The 27527-nt window shown below is 30.5% G+C and overlaps 6 protein-coding genes across 8 annotated transcripts; 3 read left to right on the forward strand and 3 right to left on the reverse strand.

The window, feature by feature from the left end:
* Positions 1-622: 622 nt before the first annotated feature.
* LOC108736477 lies at positions 623-4891 on the forward strand (the record flags this gene model as incomplete). The annotated part of the gene is made up of 5 exons (XM_018468924.1): positions 623-649; positions 867-926; positions 976-1230; positions 1292-1405; positions 1999-4891. Coding segments are annotated over 5 exons (1038 nt in total), but the record flags the coding sequence as incomplete, so codon positions are not given.
* Positions 4892-7343: 2452 nt separating this feature from the next.
* Positions 7344-12521, reverse strand: LOC108736475 (caspase-3-like). The gene is made up of 7 exons (XM_018468922.2): positions 12443-12521; positions 11971-12048; positions 11774-11907; positions 10624-11090; positions 8934-9166; positions 8279-8367; positions 7344-8024 (listed from the first exon to the last, which is right to left on the reverse strand). The coding sequence occupies exons 1-7, from the start codon at positions 12517-12519 to the stop codon at positions 7786-7788; spliced, it is 1317 nt and encodes a 438-aa protein (XP_018324424.1). The 5' UTR covers positions 12520-12521; the 3' UTR covers positions 7344-7785.
* Positions 12522-12543: 22 nt separating this feature from the next.
* On the reverse strand, positions 12544-16419 carry LOC108736476 (caspase Dronc-like). Its single transcript, XM_018468923.2, has 6 exons — positions 16173-16419; positions 15955-16111; positions 15537-15901; positions 15249-15475; positions 14840-14958; positions 12544-14765 (listed from the first exon to the last, which is right to left on the reverse strand). Exons 1-6 carry the CDS (start codon positions 16299-16301, stop codon positions 14515-14517), a joined length of 1248 nt encoding a protein of 415 aa, XP_018324425.1. The 5' UTR covers positions 16302-16419; the 3' UTR covers positions 12544-14514.
* A 1142-nt stretch (positions 16420-17561) lies between these two features.
* LOC108736449 (serine/threonine-protein kinase PITSLRE) lies at positions 17562-21475 on the forward strand. Of its 3 annotated transcripts, none has more exons than XM_025980510.1 (7): positions 17562-17780; positions 17899-18063; positions 18173-18741; positions 19445-19712; positions 19860-20805; positions 20881-21219; positions 21298-21475. In XM_025980510.1, the coding sequence occupies exons 1-7, from the start codon at positions 17680-17682 to the stop codon at positions 21394-21396; spliced, it is 2487 nt and encodes an 828-aa protein (XP_025836295.1). In that variant the 5' UTR covers positions 17562-17679; the 3' UTR covers positions 21397-21475. The 3 variants fall into 3 exon arrangements, with proteins under 3 accessions (XP_025836295.1, XP_025836296.1, XP_025836297.1); XM_025980511.1 differs by having other exon boundaries at positions 17902-18063; XM_025980512.1 differs by lacking the exon at positions 21298-21475 and having other exon boundaries at positions 20878-20955.
* Positions 21476-23107: 1632 nt separating this feature from the next.
* On the forward strand, positions 23108-24134 carry LOC112906420 (serine/threonine-protein kinase PITSLRE-like). The gene has a single exon (XM_025980517.1). It carries the CDS (start codon positions 23109-23111, stop codon positions 24132-24134), a length of 1026 nt encoding a protein of 341 aa, XP_025836302.1. The 5' UTR covers position 23108.
* Positions 24135-25076: 942 nt separating this feature from the next.
* On the reverse strand, positions 25077-27330 carry LOC108736453 (E3 ubiquitin-protein ligase TM129). Its single transcript, XM_018468894.2, has 4 exons — positions 27000-27330; positions 26733-26941; positions 26285-26669; positions 25077-25587 (listed from the first exon to the last, which is right to left on the reverse strand). Exons 1-4 carry the CDS (start codon positions 27237-27239, stop codon positions 25324-25326), a joined length of 1098 nt encoding a protein of 365 aa, XP_018324396.1. The 5' UTR covers positions 27240-27330; the 3' UTR covers positions 25077-25323.
* Between the last annotated feature and the right edge of the window lie 197 nt (positions 27331-27527).

Here is a 27527-nt window from a genome sequence, read left to right on the forward strand (position 1 = left end):
TATTTCAGTAAAATTTCAAAACATTTCTAAATACAGTATATATATTCTAGTCATTTCTAGAAATAACCAACAATTCTGCTGATATGTAATCAAATAGGACGCATAAAATTATTAAAAAAAAATCTAATGCAATCCTACGCTCATGCAGTCATTTATTTAAAAAATCAAGGTATTTTACTCTTAGATACAGGCAACCTAAATGACACTAATGTACATCTAATGTATAAATAAAATATAAAACCTGACCTAACGAACATCAACTTATCAACAATTTGTTTTTGTAATCTTTATGAAAAGACGTATTTCATGTTAAAATTAACCCAATTCTTCGAGTGTTTTATGAAAATACTAATATTTACCTTTTACGATAATAATGAAACAATATTGCATACATCCATGATTCACAACGATAAAGACGTTCAGGGTCACTTTATCATTTATAATACTGGGTAATACTAATTAACAGGTAATTTAAATTACTTCTAATGTTAATTTGTTTTACAGAATTTGCACATTTGCAAAAAAGACTAGTATTTGGAATTTTAGAAGGAAAATGAAAATAGAAGATAGTGCTTCAACTTTAACCTCCAACACTATGCTCTAAAAACAACCATGAATATCTTATCTCAGGTTTTATGGTGTGAATAATGTAAGCAGAGGAGCAAATATCATTTATAATCAAATTTAAAGGTTCAGTCATAAAATTAATTAATAATTGGCCTAACTTTTATGGTACTGTATAGTACAAAAAGAAGGTGGACTAATTAAAAGCAGTTCACAATTCCGTAATGCGAACAAAAAATTTTCTTATATTTTCATCTAGTATAATAACTGTAAGTTTCTTCCTTATTGTATTTAACACACAGGATCAGACTACAATACACAGTTTCGTTACCACAACTCATCAACAACTTAGAAACTTAAAGGTAATTGAGCATTTAACACTAAATCAATAAATAAAAATAATTTTTGTAGGATACCTTACAGGAACAGTCAAACAGAGTATTGGATGCTGATGATAAATATCTGAATTTACTGGGATTTAACAATGAACCACGCATATATCCTAAAGATATATGGAGTAATACATCACTACCAATTGTGGTTTCATATGTTATGGAAGGTCAAGAAAGCCAAGCAGTTGGCTTAATAAATAATTTTGCTAGAATTCTGCCTAACAATACTATCCTTATTTATAATTTAGGTTTAGGAAATTATGGTCTAAAAACAGTAAGTACCACACTATACACTTATTTTTGGTAATTTCATATAAGCTCTGCATATCTTATAGCTATATAACTATTGTAATCATAGTCGGTGTCAAGTGATCACATATAGCTTAACAGAGTATCCATCTCATGTTGAAGATGAAGACTCACATGCTTTTCGCCCTTTAATAATTCAGGTAACATAAAAGTTAATCAACTCTTGTTTAAGTAACATTTAAAAAATTTTATTTACACATGTATTAAAGAAATAAAATATAAATAATGTTCCATAATAATTTTAGATTGAAAGTGGGTATATATAGGGAACCAAAAAATCAAAAAGCTTGAAAATTTGCTTAAAGATGTTAATTTGATTGATCTGACTATTATTATTTTATGAAACAGTGAGAGACTGCTTGATGTCTAAGATTGACTAAAATATTAATATTTCAAACTATTTATATGAAATTTGTGCAACTAGCAACATATCAACAATGTATTTTGTGCTAATATCATGTGTTCTTTTTACTGCTACAAGTAACGAAATACTCTTGATAAAGCATTAACTACCCAAAACATATGTAGAGTTTATCTCAATTAGTACTCATTTCATGTGTATCTAAAAATGTTCAAAAGTTTAAAATATTTTTAAAAAATAGTTCAAATTAGCAGCTTATTGCAAACTTTTAAATTGTAGTAGCCCCATGAGTACCTTCAACCTAAAATCATTACGGGACATGATGCATGTTAATAGTCAACATTTATGTAATTAGTATAAAATCTCTTTCAGGATGCTCTTCAAAAAGCCGGTGCAATACTTTTTGTTGAATGCGATCGTCGATTAAATAAACATGTAACAACATCAACAGTATTAAATTTATATGATTATGTAGTCGGTAATAGTGGAATTATGACTTGGCCGTTGCCATCAAAAAACGCTGTTTCTAGTCGAACTCATAAAAAAATGTTTGAATATTTTCATACTGACGCAGACAACTTTTTATTCTTAGAAATGGTATCTGCAGATAGCTTGTTGATTGTTAACACTAAAGACATTCACCATAATGTGATGTTACCTTGGGTGCAATGTGCGTTGATACAAAACTGCATTCATCCCATTGGGGCGCAATCAGCCGGATGTCGTTTTAATAAAAAACCGCAGTATCGGTATTCGGGTTGTCACAGCTACGACGCATCCGCTTTAAACATAGTTTTGGGTATTAAATTTAAGTTTGATAATACCAAATACACTTACCAATATATTGACGAAATGTTTCGAACGGTTGATCTCAGAAAAGCGGTGGCAGAACTGCAGGGTCTGGAACAAAATGCCACTAGCGATGGTAAAATGTTCATTGAATCTTCAACATAATTACAACATTTAGAAATACTGGACTGGTATTATACAGGACCAAATAATTTGTGATACTACAATTAAGTTCAGTGCTAAACGTTTATTCAATCAAAACTTTAGTGCTTGTGACATGTGATATTTTTTGTGTTTTAATTTTGTACTATTTTTATATTTAATGTGTTTACATCTGTAATAATGCTTTCAAAGGATGTTTTGGCAAATTCAGATCTGAATTGACTGATTGAAATCTGAATCTCAGTATGAGAAAATCGAATAATACTTTTGAAAACACAATTTTTAAGAAAACTTTATCTTTTAAGCGTTCATTTAATGGATCTTATTAAAATTGTTAGGTATTCTAGCCCAATTTAATTAGTAATATATATTAAAATTCCATTAGCCTTTGTATTATACAAGGTGATTATTTTCTCGCAGAACTTATTACAATCCTCGTACTTGGTCTTTCTAAACGACTTTGGGGTAAACTGTAGCTGATTTTTTTTTAAATTTAGGGTAGCTATTTTCCTTTATAACGGAAATTGAAATTGTTAAAAACTTTGTAATTGCTTTTGTTAAAGCTTTTGTACTACAGTTTTTTTCAACACTTAACATTTTTTTAAAAAATAGGTCACATGCAAGAAAAAATGAAGGGGAAGGTATAAAATTTCTTTCGTAAATATTTCTTTTTTGTTATATTAGGTTAAGAGGTTTAGGGTAAGATTAGGCTGCGTTAATTTCCTTACTAAACTAATGTAACCTAATCTAACACAAAATCTTTATTTTAAAAAAACATCTCAATCAACTTTTCCCCCACTTTCCTTGTACGTTTTCCATAAATGGGGCATTTTAAGCCATTGTCAAAAAAGTTAAGTTTCTTAAAAACCTGTACTATGGAAGTTTTACCTTTTCTTTTTCCATATTTAGGTAACTGTATCAAAGTAATAGTAGTTCATCCCATCATAAGGTCATCAGTCCAAAGACTAGTTTCTCCATTCCTTCCAATCCTGAAGTAATTTTCACATTTCCCCGAAAACTAGAACATCTGCTATCCTTAACTACTTGTGGACAGTAATACAATGTAGGCCTTTCTCTGCCACTTTATTCCTGTTTCAACCTTTAAATATTTCTCTAATAATCCCTTCATATCTCAGAAGGTATCCCCTTCCAATCTCTCCTTTTCTGTCCCCCTCCTTTTCCCAATACTTGCCAATTTTTAGTTGTTGGGTGCAAGATTGTGTAGTCTTATTTCCACTCTGCTCACGGATCAAATTATAAATAACTACTCTGTGCTTCTAGCGATATTCCAGACCTCATTCCAATCAAAAATCTGCTTTGAAATTTCAATATTCTCCCTAATGTAATGTTTTCAATTGAACTTATTATCTAGTCTACAACTAAAAAATAGAACACCAGACAGAAGTACTATATCCTAGAATTTCACAAATATTAATAATAACTTCTCTTTTATTAAATTCCCTTTTACCTACGTATGTAGTTAAGTAGTACGTAATTGAAAAGACATTACTTTTTTTTAACACTTTTAAAGATCTTAATTAATTTCAGTACCGACAAATAATTGATTAAAAAATAGTTGATTTGAAAAATTAAATATTCTATTGTTACTGCTTTGCTACCTCATTGATTTAATCTAAAGAGATTGCATATTGCTTCTTTTTAAGTACAGTAAACTTCTCGTAAAAAATTCGTAATATTCACAATTTTTATTCTAATAATGGCAATTGTTTCACTAGCGCAGTAACTTTTCATGTGGAGTGTTATACTAAATATTTTACAAAATTGTAATTTATATATACCTTAACTAAAAGTGGGTGTTACATAAGAATTCATTTAACTATGATAATACACTTAACTATTTTGATCATTTAGTAATAGTTATATTTTTACTAACATATGTAGACACAACTATTCATTCTAAATCATATCACCCACTTCAAAAAGAAAAATTATATTAATCCATGATAACATACTGTTGTTGAAATCAGTTGCAGTAATGAATTCAATCTTATAAAACAAATAGCGCATAATAAGGAATATAATCCAATAATAATAATAGACAACATGCTAAATAAAAAAAATTGTACAAAAATCCATCGGATTAGTTTTTCCTATACCTACATAACGACAGAAATTTTAGTAGTTTAACATACATAGATTATTCTAGTTTACGTATTCCATCAAGGCTTAAAAAAAATTAACGTTTCATTTAAAATTACAAACAAATTAGAAAAACGAGCGCCTAGAAATTAACATGTGGTTCATGTCACAAATGCTGTATTGGTTAAACAAGAAGAACATTGCATATAAAAAAGAAAATTATAATTACATCATCTAAATTTCAGAAAATCATAAATTTAATACAAATTATAATATTTAACACACATTAAATAAAGGAACAAAACTTGATACTTTAGAATCTTTGGAAATAAAAAAAATTAAAAACTAAAACTATTATTAAATGATCAAATAAAGTTAAATACATTACCATTTTTAGTTAGGGTATATACCTACAAGCTAAATTTTTGTAAAATAGTTAGTGTAACACTCCATTTGAAAAAATTACTGTGTTAGCGAAATAATTGTTTTGATCAGATTTTAAATTGTGAAAATTACGAGTTATGTTTTATTATTTTTATGATGTTATGAAATTTCACCAAGTAAGTGACGATTCCACCTTGTATTTGAAAATATAGTATATGCAGTGAAGTAGAAGACTGATTTGATTGAACAAGTACTTCACGTCTTTTCAATAAAGATAATATAAGATAACAATTTTAGTAAACTTACTCATTTATTTAATTTCTCAATTTTGGTTTTTATATATAAACAGCAATGAATACGATAAATATAAATAGTATTGTGATAATGTTTTAATATATTTGCTTGTGCCGTCAATAATTTATTTCCATTATTTTAACAAAACTTATTATTTTAGTGCAAGACTATTAGGAATTTATCATTCAATGAAACAATAAAGTTAATTCCAAAAAAAATAATCGTTTCTTAATTATATAAAGAGCAATAAAAAAGGTAGAAAAAGGACAAATATAAGTTCTCAATAAAAAGATAGGTACCTACCTACCTACTTTTAATGGCGTAGTGTCACAATTCATTAAATTTAAAAATGGCAACAGTATGCCATTGAAAGTATCTTTTTATTAAGAAAAAGGACTGTGATGATGAAAAAAATTAAAATAAAAATGACTTACCCCAATTGACCTAAACACAAAAACGACTTATCCCCCAATTAACATGTACACTACTTGTTTCGCTTACTTACGTCGCTAGAAAATGATCGCGGAAGTCGTTGTTGTTTTAATTACAAGGTAATAAGTATGTAAATTCATCATAAAAGGGTAATTTCAGAGCAATTATTCATTCTAAATTCATTTAATTGCAATTATCAGAGTTGTTTTATTGTTTTATTTTTATTGTCTTTGGAAATTAATTAAATGTAATTAAACAATAGTGAGACTCTCAATTAAAATGGGGGTGAATAAGGTGAGAAAGACCTTGTAAAAAACTAAACAAGTATTTTTAGATGAGGGTGTAGAAATGACCTCATAAAACTATTGTTTTTGTTTGCTACACCTAATTTAACCTACCCCTTTCGCCCATTTTTAATATTCTACAAGGTCTTCCAAACCCCACCCCTTTTCCCCTAATCCATGAAGAGATCATCATCCATCTAATTATCTAAAATTACTTAAAATTAAATTTTGTTTACGGTAAAATATGAAAATATACGATATTTTATTTTCGCAAAAATAAGTTTTTGACCAAAGCTTAAGTCTGAGTACGAATCTAAAAAGTAATTAAATTTTTTATTTATTAAATACTAATACGAGGTTGTTCAATATTTTTGAAAATTTATGCGTCGTATTTCGCTTTTAAATACATTAAAGCAAATATGGTACTGGATTCTCGTATTTTAAAATGTATTTTATCACCAATGTTTAATTTAAAAAAAATTGTATATAGCCTCCGCTACTTTTTGTTGTTTAAAAATGTACTCACAGAAGAAATGTATTTCGTAGCAATAAATATTTGCACTGTTTATTTTAAAATGTGTTTTATTATTTTGAAATTGATAGTATCTAACATTTTATAACAATAGTAGTCTTGTTTTCTCACATACAGATATTACTTATAATAATACATGCATGAATGAATAATTTAAGAAAATATATAAGAATATCAATCTTATTAAAAAAAAAACTAAAATACCAAATTAATTAATCGTCTGTTATTGTAACATTGTAATTGTTATAAGGAACTAAGGAATTAACTTGTACTGCTTGTTTTGAAGTTCTGCTAAGAATTTCACAGTCATCTTCATAAAAAATTAAACTATTTAAGAACGGTATGTACTTTGAAAATTAGAGAAGATGGGTATAGAAACCATAGCAGGTACAATTCAAAAGAAAGTAATTCTGCAAAGGATGTAATTAATCCACTTTGAAAGTATGGACGGGAAGCGTGAGGGTATAGGTGTCTCACCTAAGAATGTTATTGCTCCAGCATTCTTACTGTAAAGTAGGCATGCTCTGTGATACTGTTTTTAAAAAAAAATTAATATCGCCAAAATGGTAAATTTTAGAAGTAAAAGTCTTATGAAATTCTAGCTAAAATTATAAGTAGAATTTAAAACCGTCATAATATACACGGTGTTTCATCTAAAATAACAAAGTTGAGATCAAGTTCCGGTATAACCGGAAGTGCTACAAAGATGCAACAACACTATTGTACAAATTTTCAAAATTTAAATCGAAGTAGTTTTCGAAATATTGTAATGGGTGGTCACCGTGAGAAACCCTGTATGTATGTTTATAAATTTAAAGATCTTAGTGATAATTTTTCAACAGATGTAAACTGCAGGCACTTACTACATAATTACTGGTTAATAATATGCATTTCAAATAACTGCTTTTTGATGTTATAAAAAACTTAAAATAATTCAAATCGATCTAAATCAATAATTTTTTACGATATGTCGAATCAATTTTTTTTGTTTTGAAGTTTCTTTTCTTTGTATTATCCATATAGTTATTTTTCATCTATTTGGATTAAGAGGGTTTTAATAAAATTTGGGTTCGGTGAGAGTGCTCACCATGAATCGGGAGATGCTCAGGCCCCCCAGGGCCCCTTATTCTTGCATCCATATTTTTAACATTTCGTCAGCTTAATCTTGCGGGTAAAATAAGTCTATTTTGCTTTACTTATTTTAGGGTTAGGGTGTAAATAACACTTCTTAAATCCTCGACTTTCATAGCTTGTTGTAGGTTTGGTCATGTCCTTATAATTGTCAGAAAACATCTTCAGTTCTTCGTCGACCATTTTTAACAGATCTTCCACGTGTGTATCATAAGCATGTTCCATAAAAATTTTGCAAAACGTATAAATATACCACGAGCCACAATCTTTACAACGATAAGAAACGAACCCTAAAATATTTGTATGTTGAAAAAAACAACTTATTGGTCTTAAGATTACAATACAAAACCAAAAAAAAAAAAAAAGTTTTTGGCAAAAAGGGATTTAGAAAAAAAAATTTAATGCATCCACAAAAGAAATCGCCGGTAGCTCAATAACTTGTAAGTAAAAATAAATAATATTCATCAATTCAATAATAATAGATGCGATTTCTTAAATTTTTACTTGTCTTTTTACAACGACATGAAATAATTAGGAAACTTACCTGGCACTGTGCTATATGCTACAAGAATGTCTGATTGAGGACTTGGTCCATCAGTCGCGGGTTTTTGGCGGTGGTACTCTTGCGCACCCCTAAAATTAAATTAAAGCTTTACCTGTTTATCAAATTTATGTACCTATATTTACAAAAAAGCGAAGGAATACATGAGTTTTCAATGTAATGAATGTATAAAAATAAATATTGTAAAATTATGTTATGTGGGTATATACTGGGTGATTTTTCCCGTTACTCAAGGAGCGTGTTCTAGGGGTCACTTTAAGCAAAAACAGTTATAGATCAAATTGATGTGAAATTATAAAGTTTCCTTAAACTAGAGATGTAAGTAATTTACAATACATTCCTTTGTTGATGTAGTTACCTAAAATCTTTTTTTATTATTTAAGATTTTTTCTTTATCATAAAAACTTATAATAAAGGGATAATGACTATTTATTCATCTATAGACCCATATGTTACTTTTTAATGAAAAAAAATATTTGAATTGTATTTAATATGCATCAATAGTGTGTACAGTTTTTTTTCCTTTCAACGATAGCAAATTTGCGCTCTTATTGACCGTCGTGCTTTTTGTTGCCACCTTAATAAATAATAATCCATTTCAAATGTTTAATTACAACATATTACAAATATGTCTTACCTGCAACACTGAAAAACGAAAATTTTTGGCTTTCCGAGCAAATCTCTGCAATTGATTCCATCAAATTGTGTCACAATCCAGTTAGTTTCTACAGTTTCGTTATTACTACACACGATTACCGTACTATCGCTTCCTATTCCACCATTTCCATGACTCATTACCACCACAATACAGACGTCATACTCTTTTAAACGTTTGTTAGATTTGAAACTAGAAATCGCATATTCAATATCCTGAAAATATTAGAAATATATATACAGTAATACCTCGACTTACACTACCCCAATTTATATGTACCTATGTACAAACTCAAACTTAGGCAGCCAATTTTTGATAAAGCTACAAGGCAATGATTGAAAAAATATTAGTATGTTAGTATGTTGCGAAAGCGAAGTTACAAAATAAAAGAAAAACAAATGTTTTTCTAAAACATATTTCTTCTATTCTAGTGTTTTTGTTAGTTGTCGGTCTCAATTAACCAAAATTAAGTATCAATTTACCTACCTACAGTTACATTTTTCTGTGCTCTTCAAAATGATCGTAAAAGCCGAAACTATTGCCTAATTTTTTAAACATGCAAATACATGTTACCTATTAAAACACTCTTGTTTTATGTTTTCCTTTATTAAGATGTTTCTTCGAGAATATACCTACGATAATTTAAAAAAATATGTATACGTAAACATAACTATTCCAATTATCGCGAATCAAAACAAAACTTATATGAGAATTATCTGCTGTTAATGAACTGAAAGTTTTGTGCTGCAAAAAAAAAGTACTTTTTTAAAAATTTCAAACTAGATCCCACATTTTGAAATTCATTTCTATGCTTTTCGTTTGGGAGTATATAAATCTGTTTATGAAAAAGGCAATTTCGTGCTTCACCCTCTATAAACTTTGAGCACGCTCCATGTAAGGTGGCACCTGTTAGAGCACGAAAACCGCTTCTTGATTAAATTGTGAGCACATAAATAAAGAGCGCATAATTTCTAAACTTCTTATTTAGGAGCACATAATTATTTGTTTATGAAAAAAGCGATTCGTGCTGCAACCTGTACAAACTTTGAAAATGTTCCAAATTAGGTGGCACCTGGACGAAAATCAATCGTGAGCACATAAAGAACACATAGTGCCTGTGCTTGTTTCAACAAATGCTGTTAGTTCAAATTCGAGCGAGCATAAATTTTTGTATTGTTCCAGAGGAGAACCTCAAAATTCTTATAAAAAAATATAGCAATTGAGTTGTTTTTTATGTTTATGAAATCTAGAGTGTTTTTAATTTATTATATTTATATATATGTGATTTATTATATTTATCGAAATGTGGTGTTACAGGCGAACGATGAGGATACCGTGGATAGAGAAGGTTAGAAGTAAAAAGGTGTTAGAAAGAATAGGAGAACAGAGGACTCTATAGAAGTCAAGAAGAAATAGGCGAGATAGGTTGGTAAGACACCTTCTCAGGCATGAAGGTCTAATCAGAGACATATTAGAGGCAGAAACGGGAGTTAGGAGGAGTAGAGGTAGACCTAGATTGGAGTACTGTTCGCAAATAGTTAAGGATATGGGTTGTTCTAGTTTTAGGGAAATGCGAAGATTAGCTCAGGATAGGAAAGACTGGAGGTGTGTGTCCAACCAGTCTTAGGACTGACGACCTTATGATAATGATATGTATGTACTATGTACGAACCTTTCTAGTCCATTCCTTGCGATTGGGCGCGTTCACCTTAAACCCCATTTGTGTGAACAGACTACATAAATTCTTTACGTCAATTTCCGAACCTTTTCTCTCATCTTTATTTATAAAAGTTTTAATGTTAATCAGTAAAGCTATTTTTTTCGATCTTGTCTGATAGCAACCAACTTTCGAATCCGATTCGTCGCACCACCGGGTGCTACTCTTTACTTTTATTTTTAATTTCTCAATCTTATTAGCAGGTAAACTATCGTTATTATTTTTTTCAGTTCGTTCTTTATTTGGAGTAGGAATATTACGATTTGTAGGAGTTAACGCGACTGGCAACACAGACGTTGCTTGATTATTTGAGGGTTGTGCTGAAAAAGCCGATCCACGAATTGCGGAGGAATTTGAATTAGTTTGAAATGGATTAGAATCAGAATGGATGCTTGGGGCGTTAAAGCTGTGTCTGGTAAAATCTAAAAAAATAAAATTGAAATTCTTGTTGATATGAAGAAGTATACACGAAAAGCAAATAATATTGAAATAATAAACCATAAACATTGCAGAGCTCCAGAACATATAAAAATAATTTTTTTTACATAATTGTTCCTATGCGTGCAGATCAACAAGGCATGTGATATAGCACCAAACGGAAAAAAAGGCTGCCATTATACAGATATAAGAAAGTAAAAAGATGCTTCCAGTTACATTACAAAAGTCGATATATAGTTACAAAATCCCCAAAGTTGCAATAAACAAAAATAATCAGATATTTTTACTTTTGCGAATTCAAATGTCAATAATATTTTATTTATTTTTCGAACAAAACGTAAGATATACCATATAAGAGAGGCAGGCCAATAATAACAACGAATCGGGGGATAAAAAGTTTGCAAAATATATTACCAAAAGTTCCGGAACATTCAAAAATGCAACAATATCAGAAACTCTAATACTCACTGCACATTATGAATACAATCCTAAGTCCAAATTTATGGATATTTTAAAGACCAGAAATACATTTATACGTACACCAGTTCGTCTTTAGTCTTAAATAAACTAAATGTCCAGAAATGTGTCGTACAAACAATAATTGGTGTAAATTAATTTTATGAGAGCTTTTAAAAGTACATTATTATAAAATAATTATGATACTAACCCCTTGAAAAAAAATTATTTAATCCTGAAAATGGCTCTGAAGAAAAAAAATTGTTGGAAGAAGTTGTACCTAACGTAGATGTTCTACTAAAATTCAATTCACTTGCACGCATTGTAATAACTCTTCGTTCAGTCCTAGAGAAATATATAATATTTATTCTTATACAATAACATAACTTTAACATTATACAAACTTACCTCGTAAGGGTTGTGCTTAGAGCAGTCCTAGATGACGAAGGAAAATTTACGTCGGATTTCATCATTGCAGAAGAAACCCTAAAATATTCTTTTAGAGTTGTTTTAATTCAAACATTATTAAGAAGGAAAAGAAAGTTTGTAAAACATTACCCATACAATATCTGCTGTAGTTATAAGTATATAAAATACATAATTTTATAACAAACTTAAAAATGGAATATGTAGTTATGATAATATTAGCGTTTGTTTGAATCATTGAAACAAAAAAGGCGGGAATTTAAGGTTCCTTTATCATTGTTACTATGCAAATTATGAATCATACCATCTAATCATTAACATCATATTACAAAAATAACGAAATAGCCAAATCGAGAATTGTCTTGTCTAGATATCTGGATTTCTTTCATAATTTAAAAAAAGAACTTTTTTGTATAATTTATAATAATAGCGGCCCGGAAGTACTACAACTTACTTGGTACTTTCTTCACTTTTATTCTTCACAGCTTCCTTTTTCTTTTCACTGTTTTTATTTCCAAGTAGTTTCCACATATTTTCTGAATTAACAATAAAATATTCTAATAATATAAGGGATTTATTAAACCTGCGATTTTTATAAACAATAGATTTGTACCAAACACTCGATGAATCGAGCTGTTACCTACTAGCAACACGATGACAACCATACTGGCAACATTTTGTCAATTACGGTAAGTACCTTATCGATACGTAATACGCACACATATAAATTAATAAAAAAAATTATCAAGGTCTCCTGATTAAAATTAATCGACAAATAATATATAACATAACATGTTTAACTGTTTAATGAACAGGAAATAGATGCCTCTTTAATATTTAGTAGTTCCTAAATGCAATTTTCTACTTAATTAACACATGAAAAATTGTTTTACTTACTTCTGCATTTTGTAGCTTAGTAATGAAGTAATGTACATACATACATACACACACAAATGTATATTTTTATAAAGAGTTTAATGCTCCACAAAACAGGTCCCTTACAATTTTTTTTATAACTCAACTCTACCAAAAGGTATTAAACGTTAAAATTTAAATCATGGAAAGACTACTTAACTTATCACAAAATATTGTGGAATTTTAAGTTCTCTTTTTCTTCTAAAAAGCATTAGGTATTTTGGAGCAATAAACAGATCAGGCATTTATTATTTATAACATCAGTTGACTAACCACCTCCGAAACAAAAATTAGACAAATTTTTTATCTCAACAAATTTTAAAGAAATGAAGCGTATTTACTTTGTATTATACGTTCATTAATAAAATACAATATAACATAACATAAGCCTACCAAATATTGAACGATACAATATTACAGAATTACAGGACAATTGCAATTTGAAAGATGCTTTTTTATCAGCAAATAGACAAAATATGATAAATATTATTTGATATGAATAAAAAAATACAAGACCTTACATTATTTGACTGATATATAGAAGTAACTAGAGAACTTCGAGTTTTAAACATATTTAGTCTACCAATAAAATAATAATAATAATAATAATGAACAAAGAATACTATAAATTGTAAATGATGATCATAAATTCACTTCATATATTTCCAAACAAGCAACTTAAAAAATGCAATTTTCTTTATTTTATATTACAAACTATTGAATTTCTAAATGCATTCACCTAGATACTACATAAATTATTTTAAATTAGTAAAAAACAGACTTGTTTTGATTATCACGCATTTTCAATGAGTATTTAAATTTTTCAACAAATACTCTTATCATCTGCATATTCTTCAAAATAAACTATCATTATATATCAAATTATCATTTTGTATTGACAATACAATTTTAAATGCTTTCTTATATTTAAATTACAAAAAACAAATATCTGAAGGGCTCAATATTCGAGACAAAATTGGTCTGCTACAGTTAGTCCATCATCGATTTTGTCGTTTATCCAACGTTTCATAAACTTCTCACTGGCCGACGGAGTCTCCTCCTGGACCACGGCTGTGAAGCTCGAATATCGAGTCCTTTTCAGATAAGCCTTAGCCTCTCCAAAATAAAAAAAAATCTTTCACTGAAGAACAAACAATATAAGGCTAATATTATTCTCAGTTAAAATAGTTTTCTTCCTTGAATATTTATGCATAACAATACGTATTGTATATACTATGTACAATATCACTTAGTTGCGAAATAGTAGATTATGCACCACGAGGCGAAAGTGAGCTACAGTATAGCTCGTGTCGTTTGCATATTATTTCCGTCATATCTGTGACGAAAGTGAGAACATTCATCTCTGTATACGAAGCCGAAACAATTACATTTAGGCTGGGACAATTTCGCATTGTGTGTTAACTGTCATGCAGATGTTACCCGAACCCTGAAGGCTAATGAATACTCGAAATTCCGACATAGGCATACGACGAAAAATAGGTATACACACTTCCGGGTAAAAGTAGGTCTTCGGCTAGGGTGGTAAATGATACAAGACGAGGTACTATATTGCCGCTTTCGCCCCGTGGTGCGTAACTACTATTTCACTTTCTATACATTAAACTTTTTTATCAGACCATCTTCCAAATATATACCGGGATGAAAATAGCACTTGTTGAAACCTATATTTGTAAATGTAGATGTTTGTTGGGTCATTTTCTCAGATCTCATCTTTTTGAGCCTATTATCAACCATTGTCAAAAGATCCTGTACTTCAGTGTTGTAAGAATATTTCATAAAAATTTCACAGATTAACTCTATATACCAACTTCCAGTATTGGTATCACGATGAGATGCAAATCCTGTACATATGAGAGAAAATAAATAGTAATAAAAAATGTAATCATTGTTACTAACAATAAGTTAAGTATTCTACCTGACAGTGTAGAATGAGCAATAAGCATGTCACTATATGTTCTAATTGATTTTACAGAACTATCATGTTCAGTGCGTCGGGGAACACTATGGGATGTGCCATAATCATTCAATGGACCTCTAGAAATACAGTTAAGAAATAACGATCTATTTATTTATTTCATAAACAGAAGTTGGATTCCCTTATACATAAGGATAAATGTGTTAATTATAGTTATATTTGTAAAATATGCTATGTATACTGTGAACATGGTATAACCAGAGCCCTGCATAATCTGAACATGTTATTAATTAAGCAAAAAACAATAATCGTTAGTAGGAAGGTATGTAAGTTTTTATTTTCTGATGTGTATTATTATTATATTAGGCTCACAAAATAATAAAAACAAAACTAGAAAAGAAAAAATTACCTGCAAACCTGATAAATAAATATTTTCGGTTTCATCTTCATATAACTGCAATTATAATTATTGAATTGTTCTTCAATCCAAGTAGCTTCTACTTCATTCCCATCAGCACCAATAACAGTTGTGTCATTCAACTGATAACTGCCATGTCCCATTACTACAATAACTGCAATATCAGCATGACTCAGCAATGGATCATGTGCAAAGGATGTAATTTTATTCTCTAAATCCTTAAAGCAAAATTGTTATAATTAACCTCTGAAGAATTAAATTTGTTTGGAGGTAATATACCATTCTGTTTAAATCTCTAAAGGATAAAACTTTTAGTCCCATTTGAGAAAAAAGTTCAATTAAATTAGCATCATCAACATAAGCACCATATCTGAAAGGGTACCTTGCTTCATCTGAATAATTTACAATATTAATTATTAAGGCAATTCCACGATTCTTTGACTGTGTCTGATACATTGGAGGCATGTTAGCTATGTCATTATAACTATTAACAAATTTTTCTGCTAGTTTTACCACAACTTTTAGTGGTTCAGTTCGTAAATTTATGTAGAAAGAGTCTTCAAATTCCTTTGCATTCTCTATACTTTGTTTAATATTACCATTATTAGGGTACAAGAATAGTCGGGTTGATGAATTATCAGAAACTAAAAAAATATTGCTGTTTCCAAAAATATTTTATAATATCTGTCACAATTACCTGATTGTTCTGGAGTGTCCCTTGGGTCTAAACAATCTGCTAAACTATGTTGATAGCTTTCTCTGAGAGCAGTAATAAGTTTATGAAAAGCTTCAGGTCCCCTTCTTGTTATGTTTATAAACAGTTGCCTCTTCTTATCCTTTTCATCATTTTCGTTCTAGTAATAAAATTAAAAGTTGAACACAGTGCAGACAATAAGTAAACAGAAAAATACATACTTGCCACTTAATCATATCTTTGGTGAATACTCCTTTCTCTATTAAAAGGGGCAACAAGGCATGATAATTGCATGTTTCTACTAAAGCAACAAAGTTCCTTTGAATTGCTTTCCTATGTTCCTTTTCCATTGGGATGATATTAACTGACTTTAAAATAAGAAAAAAGATAAAACTCAAACAAAGAAAAACTTAAGAAAGCTAGGTTAAAATATGTCGGGTATGTTGACTATCATCTCTGCTATTATCTGGCTATCTATGGTGGACGATATTACCTGATAATTCTTCTATCCTATGGTGACTATACTATAGTATGACTAGTGTGGCAGGTAGTGGTCACAGATAAGAGTCTAGTCTTATCTATGAGACTAAATTAATTTTCAAACTTTGTGGTGTGAATCTGATACCCCATATACAAATAATTCATTACGCAACCATCAACTTTGTTTTAAAAAAAAATTGTTTTGAATGCTAGGAGAAATTCAGTATCTATTTATTCGAAAACTATTAAAGCTATTCTAATTTCCTTGACGCTAATCGATTGCGCGTCATTTGTGGTTAAAGGCAGAATTATTATGATAAGCGGAATTTTTTATGATGAATAACTATTAAATGTAGTATTATATAATAAATCTTTAAATAAGTCGTGTGAAACTGGCAACCGATATAAGTAATCCTCTGATTTAAACTTTAGGAATAAATTGTGCGTCGTTTAGGTTCCTTAGTTTTCTTAAAAAAAATTGTTTTGGGTGCACGTGGAAATTCAATATCAATTTATTCAAAACGTACTGAAGATATCATAATTTAATTACCTCCATTCGATTGCGCACTATTTGTGCTTAAAGACTGAGCTATCATAGCAAGCGGAGTTTATTTTTAAATTATGTTTTATTAGTAACAATTACAAATTATATTTAACTTTTCAATTACATTACTATGATCATATTATTATCTATGATTTACCAATGGCGCGCGCGTATTAATAATATAAATGAAAAATTAAGTAGTATATGTAATTATTACTACTAAATAATTTAAAGATCAATCCTGCTTACCATACTAGATCAGTCTTCAAGCACAAATGACGCGCAATCAATTAGCGTCAATTAAATTATCATATCTTTAGTAGTTCTTGAATAAATTGACATTTAATTTCCACATGTATCCGAAACAATTTTCCTTTTTTTAACAGAGCTAATGGACGCATAATTATAATTCTTATATATTTAGAACCCGCAAGCGATGCACAATTTACTGGTAATGTTCGAATTAGTGAATTATTTATATCGGGTGCCAAATTCACACGACTCTACTTTGATAGTATATATTTCTTTGATCTATGAGATCCGTGAACGTGTGAACTAGTTCATAGAAATTATAGTATACAAATTATCTATGTACATAAACATTGATAATAGATATACGAAGGGTAAAGACTTGGAATACTTTAATAAATAATATAGTATAATTGGTGATTTATTAGTGATATAAAATCAATTAAATTTTAACAATGTCTACTCATGATTCTGGCGATGAACAAAGCGAAGATGGTGAATTAAGACAGAGTCCTATTGATGGTAAACATATTAAGAATGATGTTATGGACTTCAGGTAACTGATTTTGTTAAACTAGATTTTTGTTACGTATTCTATAAATGTTGATAGCTAAGTATTTTTTTAATTTACTTTCCTGGCAAATGAGCTTTAATGTAGGAGTTTCCTTTTTAAGTAGTTTGTCAGAAGAAGATGGAGAGGCAGCCGATTCATTGGATATAAAGCCTCCTCAAGCACGCGTACAACTTTCGAGTAGGAAACGCAGGGATCATGAAGGTAGACATAAAAGGGATAGGCATAGAGAAGAACGAAGTCATTCTTACAGAGAAAAGCATCATAGGTAAGATTGTATAAGTAGATTCTTGTTTGTAATAATGAAGCTGTAGAAAGGGAATTGAAATTTCTGATGTATTTTGTGTAATGCAAGACTTCCTTTTCATATTTTATAGAGAGAAGCATTTACGTTCAGCTAAAGAAAGAGAATCTTACCACAGAGAAAAAGAGAGGTATTATAGAGAAAAACAAAATTATGAGAACTATTTGGAGATGCAATATGCAACTGAGAGAGGTTATCGTGAACGTAAAGATGAACGTTCCAATAGACATCCTGAAACCCGAAAATATGATGAAAAGAAAACTAAGGAGAAAGAGCAACGTCATGTAGGGAGAGAAAGTGAAAAACATAGACGAGAGAGACATGGGGAAGAGAGGAAAGTTAAATCAGCTGGTGATAGAGCTTTAGAAGATCTTAGAGAAAGGTTACTTAGTAAGAGATCAAAAGCAGAAGATGAATATAAAACAGAAAAGGATTCTCATAAAGATAAGAGCAAACAAAAGGACAGTGAAAATATTGAAACTGCATTACAAGGGGAAGCAGGCATGTATGTCAAAGAAATAATTAATTTTAGTACTGATGAGAAAAGACACAAGAAAGATGAGAAACACAAAGAAGAAGATAAATTAACAGAAGAAGAGAGAGCAGAACAAGAAATGAGAAGGGTTAAACTTCTAGAAGCAGGTTAGCCTTTTTTATTTAGCTTTTCTGCTATTCTACATGCAGTATTCTACCCTACGCTGCATGTGCACCACACTTGACAAACTGAGTGTTGCCTTCCCTTCCTTAACTTTACAATCCTAAATATTTGTGACATCATAGTCGGCGTTGTAGGATTGATACTGCATGCGATGCAGTTGCAACAACATTATTATTTTAATGGGTTAAGTTATCCACTTCATTCTGAAAATTTCCAAACCAGTAGGATGGTTTTAATGCTCTTAGGTTCAACAATTACACTGTTAAAAAAATTAACTTTAAATTAATAAATAACTAATTGTACGAAACATATATATAAAATTTGATTTGGTGAGGTTATTAAACATTAGCAATGAAATAAAATAGATGCTGAAAATAAAAAATCAAATAATTTAAAATGTTCAATATTTTTAAAACTGTTAAAAATCACGCATTCTTAAAATGGTAAAACTTTTTTATCATCTAATTTTTAATATTTAGCGTTAATTTTGCTTTAATGCTAATTTTTAACAGCTGTACTAAATAAAATTATTAATACCTACTCCAAATGAAATTTTGCTGATGTGTCTCCTACAATTTGGTATGTACTGTTTTTTATGCAAAACTATTTTTTTTTTCACATTGGTAACTACCAAAACACTCTATGCCCTCTTCTTTTAAAACATTAATAAACTAATTGCATTTTTAGAGCGTGAAATGGCCCGACAAAAAGAGCAATCTCGATTAGAGAGGGAGCGTAGACATTTAGAGAAAACAAAACGAAAATTAGAAGAAGATCTTCACTACAGCAAGAGGATACGTTCAGAACCAGATCAGGTTGTAATGATTTCCGATAATTCTGAAGATGAGGAGGAAGAAGAAATGGAAACTGAGTATGTTGAAGATGAGGACGACGAAAAGAGCGTTAAAAGTGCGTGCAGTGATGTTGGGAGCTCAAGTGCACGATCTCAAAATAGGTATTTATTAGTTGAGATTATAAAATTAATTTTTTTAAACACTTTGAACGTTTAACTAGCGAATTAGCCATTACTGCATATGTTACAATTGCATTATTTAAGTTACCTACTTTTACAATAATTTTATTGTGTATTCCTCTTTTTTAGCGAAATGTCCGAGAAAAGTCGTTCTCGCAGTCGTACTCAAACTCCTAGTCGAAGTAGGAGTAGAAGCCGATCCTCAAGAGAAGATTCGGCCCCTTCAGATCGTCGATCACTCAGCCGAAGCGTAAGCCGAGAAAGGTCGGCATCCACATCTCCAAAAAGTAATGGTAAAACCGACGTGAAAGTGTCTGATACAGAAGAAGAACCAAAGGACGAAGAAAAGAAAAAGATTGATTTCGACGATGATCTGCCCCCTTATTATCCCGCCCTACAGGGCTGTAGATCAGTTGAAGAGTTTCAGTGTTTGAATCGTATTGAAGAAGGCACTTATGGAGTTGTGTATAGAGCCCGTGACAAACGAACAGAAGAAATAGTTGCCCTAAAAAGATTAAAAATGGAAAAAGAAAAAGAAGGCTTTCCCATTACTTCTTTAAGAGAAATAAATACACTACTTAAGGGACAACACCCGAATATTGTAACCGTTAGAGAAATCGTAGTGGGCAGTAATATGGACAAAATTTTCATTGTCATGGACTATGTCGAGCATGATTTAAAGTCTTTGATGGAAACCATGAGGCATAAGAAACAAAGTTTTACTCCAGGAGAGGTTAAATGTTTGCTCAAACAATTGTTATCAGCAGTATCTCACTTACATGACAACTGGATTTTACACAGAGACTTGAAAACGTCGAACCTTTTATTGTCCCATAAAGGGATCCTTAAGGTGGGCGACTTTGGGCTGGCAAGAGAATATGGATCGCCGCTGAAACAGTACACGCCCATTGTAGTTACTTTGTGGTATCGGGCGCCCGAGTTACTCCTTTGTACTAAAGAGTATTCCACACCAATCGACATGTGGTCTGTAGGGTGTATCTTTGGCGAGTTGCTTTCAATGAATGCAATTTTCCCTGGAAAATCAGAAGTAGATCAACTTAATAGAATTTTTAAGGTATGTAAAGACTTCCAATTTTTTAAAATCACTAATGGGATATCTATTTTTTTTTTCATTAATTTTTATAAGTAGGATTTGGGGACTCCCAATGAAAAAATTTGGCCGGGCTTCAACAAACTACCTGCGGTTCAGAAGATGAAGTTCACGGAATACCCTGTGTCAAACCTGAGGACTCGGTTTCATATGCTTTCAGAATTAGGACAAGCATTGTTACAGCGATTTCTTACTTATGATCCTGTCCAAAGAGTAACTGCAGAAGATGCTCTTCAGCATTCTTGGTTCACAGAGACTCCACTTCCCATCGATCCTTCTATGTTCCCAACATGGCCTGCAAAGAGTGAATTAGGGCATCGGCGAGCACTTGCCGCCAGTCCTAAGCCTCCGTCGGGTGGACGAGAATTTAAAGAGCTGGTAGGTGCTATATCTATATTTAAAATAACGTTTTAAGGTGATTGAATTTTCGGAAATTTAAATATAATGTTTTTATAGGGAGGAGACGGAGAAGATAGTTTAGGCTTTCGAATTAGTGGAACAGTTATCGAAAATAGACGAATGCCAATGGGAGGAGGTTTTAGCTTGAAGTTTTAAGCAGTTATATTTTGTATTGTAAATAGAAAATATTGTACTATAACATTAATAACATTAATTAAATATTAAATTAGCACAAAATAAAATTAATAAAATTATGATGGCCGTTATTGTCATTTTCGCTATAAAATTATTTAGATATACCAGCAGGCATTAAAAAATTCAATTGNTTACTTATTATAAAAGTTTGAAATTTCTGGTAGCTTTTTTTCTGTAATTAAAGATAAGTTAATCTGTTCGGTTAACGAATCTCCATAAAATGACGTGTAAAATTACAATTTTTTAAAATTACAATAACTTTTTAACGATTTAGTGAATCGATTAGTAATTTTTACAAGAGTTTTAGAATTGAGTGAGCAACGTTCTTCCAAGTTTTTATTTGTCTCGTAGCATTTTGACATACCTCCCAAACATCCTTAAAATCCCGGAAATCTATTCGGAACAGGGAGAGTACTCAATAGTGTCCATCAAATTTCTTTTAGTTACTCAAATCATTGAGTCGGTTTTCGTTAGTATTTTATATATTATTTTTCTTGTGAGTGTATCTCAAAAGCGTACCTACAAGAATTGCGCCTGCTTAATGTGTTGGATTGTAAATTGGAAGTCCGTTTTAAGTAAAACCAACTTTATGTAATACAATTCATATTTGCTCATGAATAATGCGGAAAAATTACATAAATCGGAGAATATTCTCGACGAAACGCGGCAGTGGCGAGCAATGGAGAAGTTTCATGATGTTGTTAATATTATATTCAACGTAATGGTATTAAAATATAGATTAAAACTAGTCAATCACCGAAAGAATTTATGAAATCCATCAATAAATGACTTAGAAATAGATTATTGAAGTTTACGTATTTTAGTACCGAACGTCTGCGGTTTCTGATTCGTTTGTGACGTCATTCGACCTATTCGAAGTCACCGCACCACGAATCATTCAAGTATTAGTTTCAGAGTCGCGCTAGGGTCTTGCTTCGTTTGTGTTTATTTAATTTTTAACTGTTGTGCTTTGACACATAGAAACAATATAATATTTGTAGGTATTTTTTTTAACTTCTGCCATCGGGTAAATAAACAAAATACGAATCGAACGGCGTAAGGCGTAAGCTTCTACACAACAATACGTTCATACGTACTCGGCGAATACGTACGGCGTCGTTTAGGTCAAGTGACGTCACACGATGTAGCGCCGAGTGTAACAAAATTATTCTTGCAAGCGCAACTTTAAAGTCCCATAACTTTCTTATTTCTTGAGATATTTTATCGATTCTTTCACGTGTTTGTTTTATTCTTTTATAATTTTTGATAATTTATCCATAAAAAAAAATGGAAACTTCTCCATTGTCTTTCGTTTTTCCTAGAAAAATAAGTATTCACAAACATTTTTCTTTGCATATTCACGGTTTCCGATCGATAAACTTCGAGTCTATTTTACAATTATTTTAAAGAAATGTTGGCTACTGAATTCTTAATCAAGACATTAATTGCTAATTTGCCAAAAACAAACGATTGTTAGAGGTCACAAATAAAAGTTTAAAAGCTTGACAACATAATAGTTTAATCTTCAAGTACAAATGACACAGAATCAACTGGTGTCTATTAAATTATCATATCTTCAATAGTTTTTGAATAAATTGACATTTAATTTCGTCCATTATTTAAGTTACCTACTTTTACAATAATTTTATTGTGTATTCCTCTTTTTTAGCGAAATGTCCGAGAAAAGTCGTTCTCGCAGTCGTACTCAAACTCCTAGTCGAAGTAGGAGTAGAAGCCGATCCTCAAGAGAAGATTCGGCCCCTTCAGATCGTCGATCACTCAGCCGAAGCGTAAGCCGAGAAAGGTCGGCATCCACATCTCCAAAAAGTAATGGTAAAACCGACGTGAAAGTGTCTGATACAGAAGAAGAACCAAAGGACGAAGAAAAGAAAAAGATTGATTTCGACGATGATCTGCCCCCTTATTATCCCGCCCTACAGGGCTGTAGATCAGTTGAAGAGTTTCAGTGTTTGAATCGTATTGAAGAAGGCACTTATGGAGTTGTGTATAGAGCCCGTGACAAACGAACAGAAGAAATAGTTGCCCTAAAAAGATTAAAAATGGAAAAAGAAAAAGAAGGCTTTCCCATTACTTCTTTAAGAGAAATAAATACACTACTTAAGGGACAACACCCGAATATTGTAACCGTTAGAGAAATCGTAGTGGGCAGTAATATGGACAAAATTTTCATTGTCATGGACTATGTCGAGCATGATTTAAAGTCTTTGATGGAAACCATGAGGCATAAGAAACAAAGTTTTACTCCAGGAGAGGTTAAATGTTTGCTCAAACAATTGTTATCAGCAGTATCTCACTTACATGACAACTGGATTTTACACAGAGACTTGAAAACGTCGAACCTTTTATTGTCCCATAAAGGGATCCTTAAGGTGGGCGACTTTGGGCTGGCAAGAGAATATGGATCGCCGCTGAAACAGTACACGCCCATTGTAGTTACTTTGTGGTATCGGGCGCCCGAGTTACTCCTTTGTACTAAAGAGTATTCCACACCAATCGACATGTGGTCTGTAGGGTGTATCTTTGGCGAGTTGCTTTCAATGAATGCAATTTTCCCTGGAAAATCAGAAGTAGATCAACTTAATAGAATTTTTAAGGTATGTAAAGACTTCCAATTTTTTAAAATCACTAATGGGATANTTATTACTGCTGAAATAATAAAGCCAATAAAGTGCCTGTGACTACCACTCCATTTTCAAAATTATGAGAAATATAATACAAATTTAAACGAGTATTAAATAGTTGTTGAATTAGAATAATGTCGAAATCAAAAAGTTTTTTTTCAAATTGGTTTGGGTCAGGTGAAAGAAAGAAAGAAGCAAATGAAGAAGATATTAAAACAGAGCGAAGATTATCAATTTCTAAAAGTGGAAAGATGCGACATAAAAACAAGAAGCGTGTTGCAGTAAAGGAAATTTTTAATAACGAGACTGAGGAAAAACTTAAAAATAATGAACTACCTACCGAATTTAAGTCCAATGGAGAAAAAGATAACAGCAAAACCAATAACCCTGAACAAGAAGACTTTGAGGATGATGATAATTTAAACGTTGATGAAGTAATCAAAGAAATAGAACATACAGCACTTTAAAAAGAGTTATCGTTTTACTACTATATAATATTTTCATGTGATGTGAAGACTGTGATTAAAAAAGTTAAAATTGTTTTTATTTTAAGTAAAAAAATAAGTCATTTATTTTTAATAGTGAATGTAAGATTTTAGAGTTATGTGCTTTAAAAATACAATGATATGACAGTACAGTATACTTAAATCTTTTTTATTGTTATATAAACATATTTAAATATATAGAGCAGGACAAGCATTGTTACAGCGATTTCTTACTTATGATCCTGTCCAAAGAGTAACTGCAGAAGATGCTCTTCAGCATTCTTGGTTCACAGAGACTCCACTTCCCATCGATCCTTCTATNCGACTACTTGTGTTTTTTTAATAGTGTGATTTAGGAAAAATTTGATTCTCTTTAAAATAGTTATCTTTCAAGAGTCACTTAAAATTAAATTTATCGAAAGTTCAAGATAAATTATACAATTTCTAAACTAACAAATAAACAATTTAAAATGACCACTGTTCGACTAATTGTTGTAAGTAATTAAACCAAACAAACTGAATAATTCGTTTTATTATCTTAAAATCCACAAAATAAATGTTTATACATGACAGATGATCCTGCAATACTATTGACTATATATTGTAATTATTCTTATATTTTTGAGCTCTCTTTATATTTTGCACATAAAATAAAGCACCTGCAATTAAATAATCTGATAAACAAAAGTTGCAGTTTAATTATTTTCAATACAGCAGATAAGATAACATCACAAAAGTAAAGAAAGGTGGAGATATATCAATCAATTTTCCTCAGCTTCAACTAAGCATACATCTAATATACAAAAATTAACTCTGCACATAGGACATGTACATCTTGAAGATAACCAAGTATCTGGCTGCTCATTATCCTGTCGAGAAGCAAACCATCGAGCCATACAATCAACACACCACATTGGTTTACAGTAACATGTACCACAACTTTCTGTATTACTTGAATCTGTACAGAGTTTCTGCAATTTTACATTTGCTATAGTCTGCATACACCCAATACAAGAATCCAATTCCTTTAAAAATTACTGAATTAATTTTTGAAAATGGTAATTGAAAATAATATTCATGAAATGTACCACTATAAAAATAACATCCAAAGAATAAAATAGAACTTTTTCATTACTTTCTGAAGCATCACAACATCCTTCAAATATTTTTGAAATGTTTTGTCGGATAAAATAACTTAATAAATATTATACAAACTGCATTTAAAAAGTTATTGCCCATCATTCAAATATCGTAACAGCACGTTTAATTAAGAGTGGTTTAGATACTTGAATATTTGAAAAAAGCGTTTATTCCTTAGGGGTCTGGCGGCATTTCATGCAATGTTCAATTTACCTTTATATTCTCAGTAAATTGATAGGGAGTTACATTATTAAAATTGTCAAAAATCACGCACCCTTAAAACGGTGAACCTATTGATAAAAGGGATAAGACTTTTTCAACATAAATTAAGTCAGAATATAGAGTTTATCATAGGTTTTATCATTTTAGAGAAATAACTGAAACTTACAAGTTTTTAAATCAAAATCAAAATAATAATCAGACTTTAAGCTTTTCAAAAATATATAAAGAATAAATATTTTAATTATCAATACTACTACTAGTAATGTATGGTACAAAAATAATGGTTATTATATCTATTCCATTTTCAGGATATAAAGCTCAAGATTACTTTTATTTCATTAAAAAAAGAGATAATTTTACCTGATTTGTTAAGTAACGAATATTCTCCTGAATTTCTTCTTTGAAAGCATCAATAAACTTCTCCAGTATATTTTTGTGAAAGATAATGTTAGGTAGTACTTCAATAGTTCGTGAAAGTCTGTTTTGTAAATCTCGAAAATTCATTGCATTCAATCTTATTACAAAACTGCCTACACCTTCTCTAAATGATTTAACTTCAATAGTCACATATTGAACTTCTCTTTCATTATTTTGAGAAATATGATGGGTATCACTTTTATTAACTACAAGTCTTGTATCACTTTGGTGTGCCACAAATATAGTGAATGGAGTGATTTTCAATATCCAGTTTTCAGTTGCTACTATTTCACATATTGAACTTGTTTGTATTATGGTCTTGTCAATACTGATGAATGACAAAACACAATTAATAACTTTTTACTATCAAAAAAAGTACTCAAAAAGTCACCTTCTAAATTCACTGTTAATATTGGAAGCTACAGAAATCCAATCAGAATTGTTGTTACAAAAATGAGAAATATTTTTAGCTATGGGGTGATATCTCCAGTTGTCACGAGACCAATAAATAATTTGATAGGCTGCTAGAAGTGGTAAAATTATACATGTTGTGCCAAAGATCTTCCAAAAAACATGATCATGTAATGAAAGCAGAGAAGCCTGTAATATAAGTAACAAGATTACAACAGAATTTCTGTTTTAGGTTTGCAAGACTTACATCTTCTGCACCATTAAACCAAAGGCCAACAATATATCCTAAAGGAAGCACGGAATACACAAACAAAGTCAAAATTGATCTCTTAATGTGATACGCTATAAATTCCTCCGATTCAGACCCCAGAAGTGATGTAAAAAGGGAGGGTATTGTAAACCCTAATGAAATAAATTCTGAGGGTGGATAAATGACGCATACAGTTAATAGAAGATAAAACAACGTGTACATAATCTCTGTGTTCATAATTATCTATTTATTTACACAATTCATGCTATAATAACTTTGTTTATTGTTTGTTAATTCAACAAGAACAATTTTGCCATAGATAATAGATCTACAAACCATCTTATGGTCAAAGATCTTGAAAGTGATTTTAATTATCTATGGTGATATATACTATAATACTATATAATAATACACAATATATCTATGATACATACCATAGACTAAAATATACATATAAACCATAAATAAGACAAACATAAATTAAAATAAGTATATATTTCATGGATAATAAAATATATGCAACTG

This window comes from Agrilus planipennis, unplaced genomic scaffold (assembly GCF_000699045.2).
Source record: "Agrilus planipennis isolate EAB-ADULT unplaced genomic scaffold, Apla_2.0 scaffold127, whole genome shotgun sequence".
In the NCBI taxonomy this organism is placed as follows: domain Eukaryota; kingdom Metazoa; phylum Arthropoda; class Insecta; order Coleoptera; family Buprestidae; genus Agrilus; species Agrilus planipennis.

Excerpts from the sequence above, each read along its gene's own strand:
- LOC108736475 (XM_018468922.2), bottom strand. The coding sequence starts at position 12,519 with ATGTGGAAACTACTTGGAAATAAAAACAGTGAAAAGAAAAAGGAAGCT. Across the intron at positions 12,049-12,442 it reads AAAAGTGAAGAAAGTACCAA|GGTTTCTTCTGCAATGATGA; the intron begins GTAAGTTGTAGT and ends AGAATATTTTAG. Across the intron at positions 8,025-8,278 it reads AGCATATAGCACAGTGCCAG|GGTTCGTTTCTTATCGTTGT; the intron begins GTAAGTTTCCTA and ends CAAATATTTTAG.
- LOC108736476 (XM_018468923.2), bottom strand. The coding sequence starts at position 16,301 with ATGGAAAAGGAACATAGGAAAGCAATTCAAAGGAACTTTGTTGCTTTA. Across the intron at positions 16,112-16,172 it reads AAGATATGATTAAGTGGCAA|AACGAAAATGATGAAAAGGA; the intron begins GTATGTATTTTT and ends TTTTATTACTAG. Across the intron at positions 15,476-15,536 it reads TTAGAGATTTAAACAGAATG|GATTTAGAGAATAAAATTAC; the intron begins GTATATTACCTC and ends TTTTGCTTTAAG.
- LOC108736449 (XM_025980510.1), top strand. The coding sequence starts at position 17,680 with ATGTCTACTCATGATTCTGGCGATGAACAAAGCGAAGATGGTGAATTA. Across the intron at positions 17,781-17,898 it reads AATGATGTTATGGACTTCAG|TAGTTTGTCAGAAGAAGATG; the intron begins GTAACTGATTTT and ends TTCCTTTTTAAG. Across the intron at positions 21,220-21,297 it reads GACGAGAATTTAAAGAGCTG|GGAGGAGACGGAGAAGATAG; the intron begins GTAGGTGCTATA and ends ATGTTTTTATAG.
- LOC108736453 (XM_018468894.2), bottom strand. The coding sequence starts at position 27,239 with ATGAACACAGAGATTATGTACACGTTGTTTTATCTTCTATTAACTGTA. Across the intron at positions 26,942-26,999 it reads GGTTTAATGGTGCAGAAGAT|GCTTCTCTGCTTTCATTACA; the intron begins GTAAGTCTTGCA and ends CTTATATTACAG. Across the intron at positions 25,588-26,284 it reads TTCGTTACTTAACAAATCAG|GAATTGGATTCTTGTATTGG; the intron begins GTAAAATTATCT and ends TAATTTTTAAAG.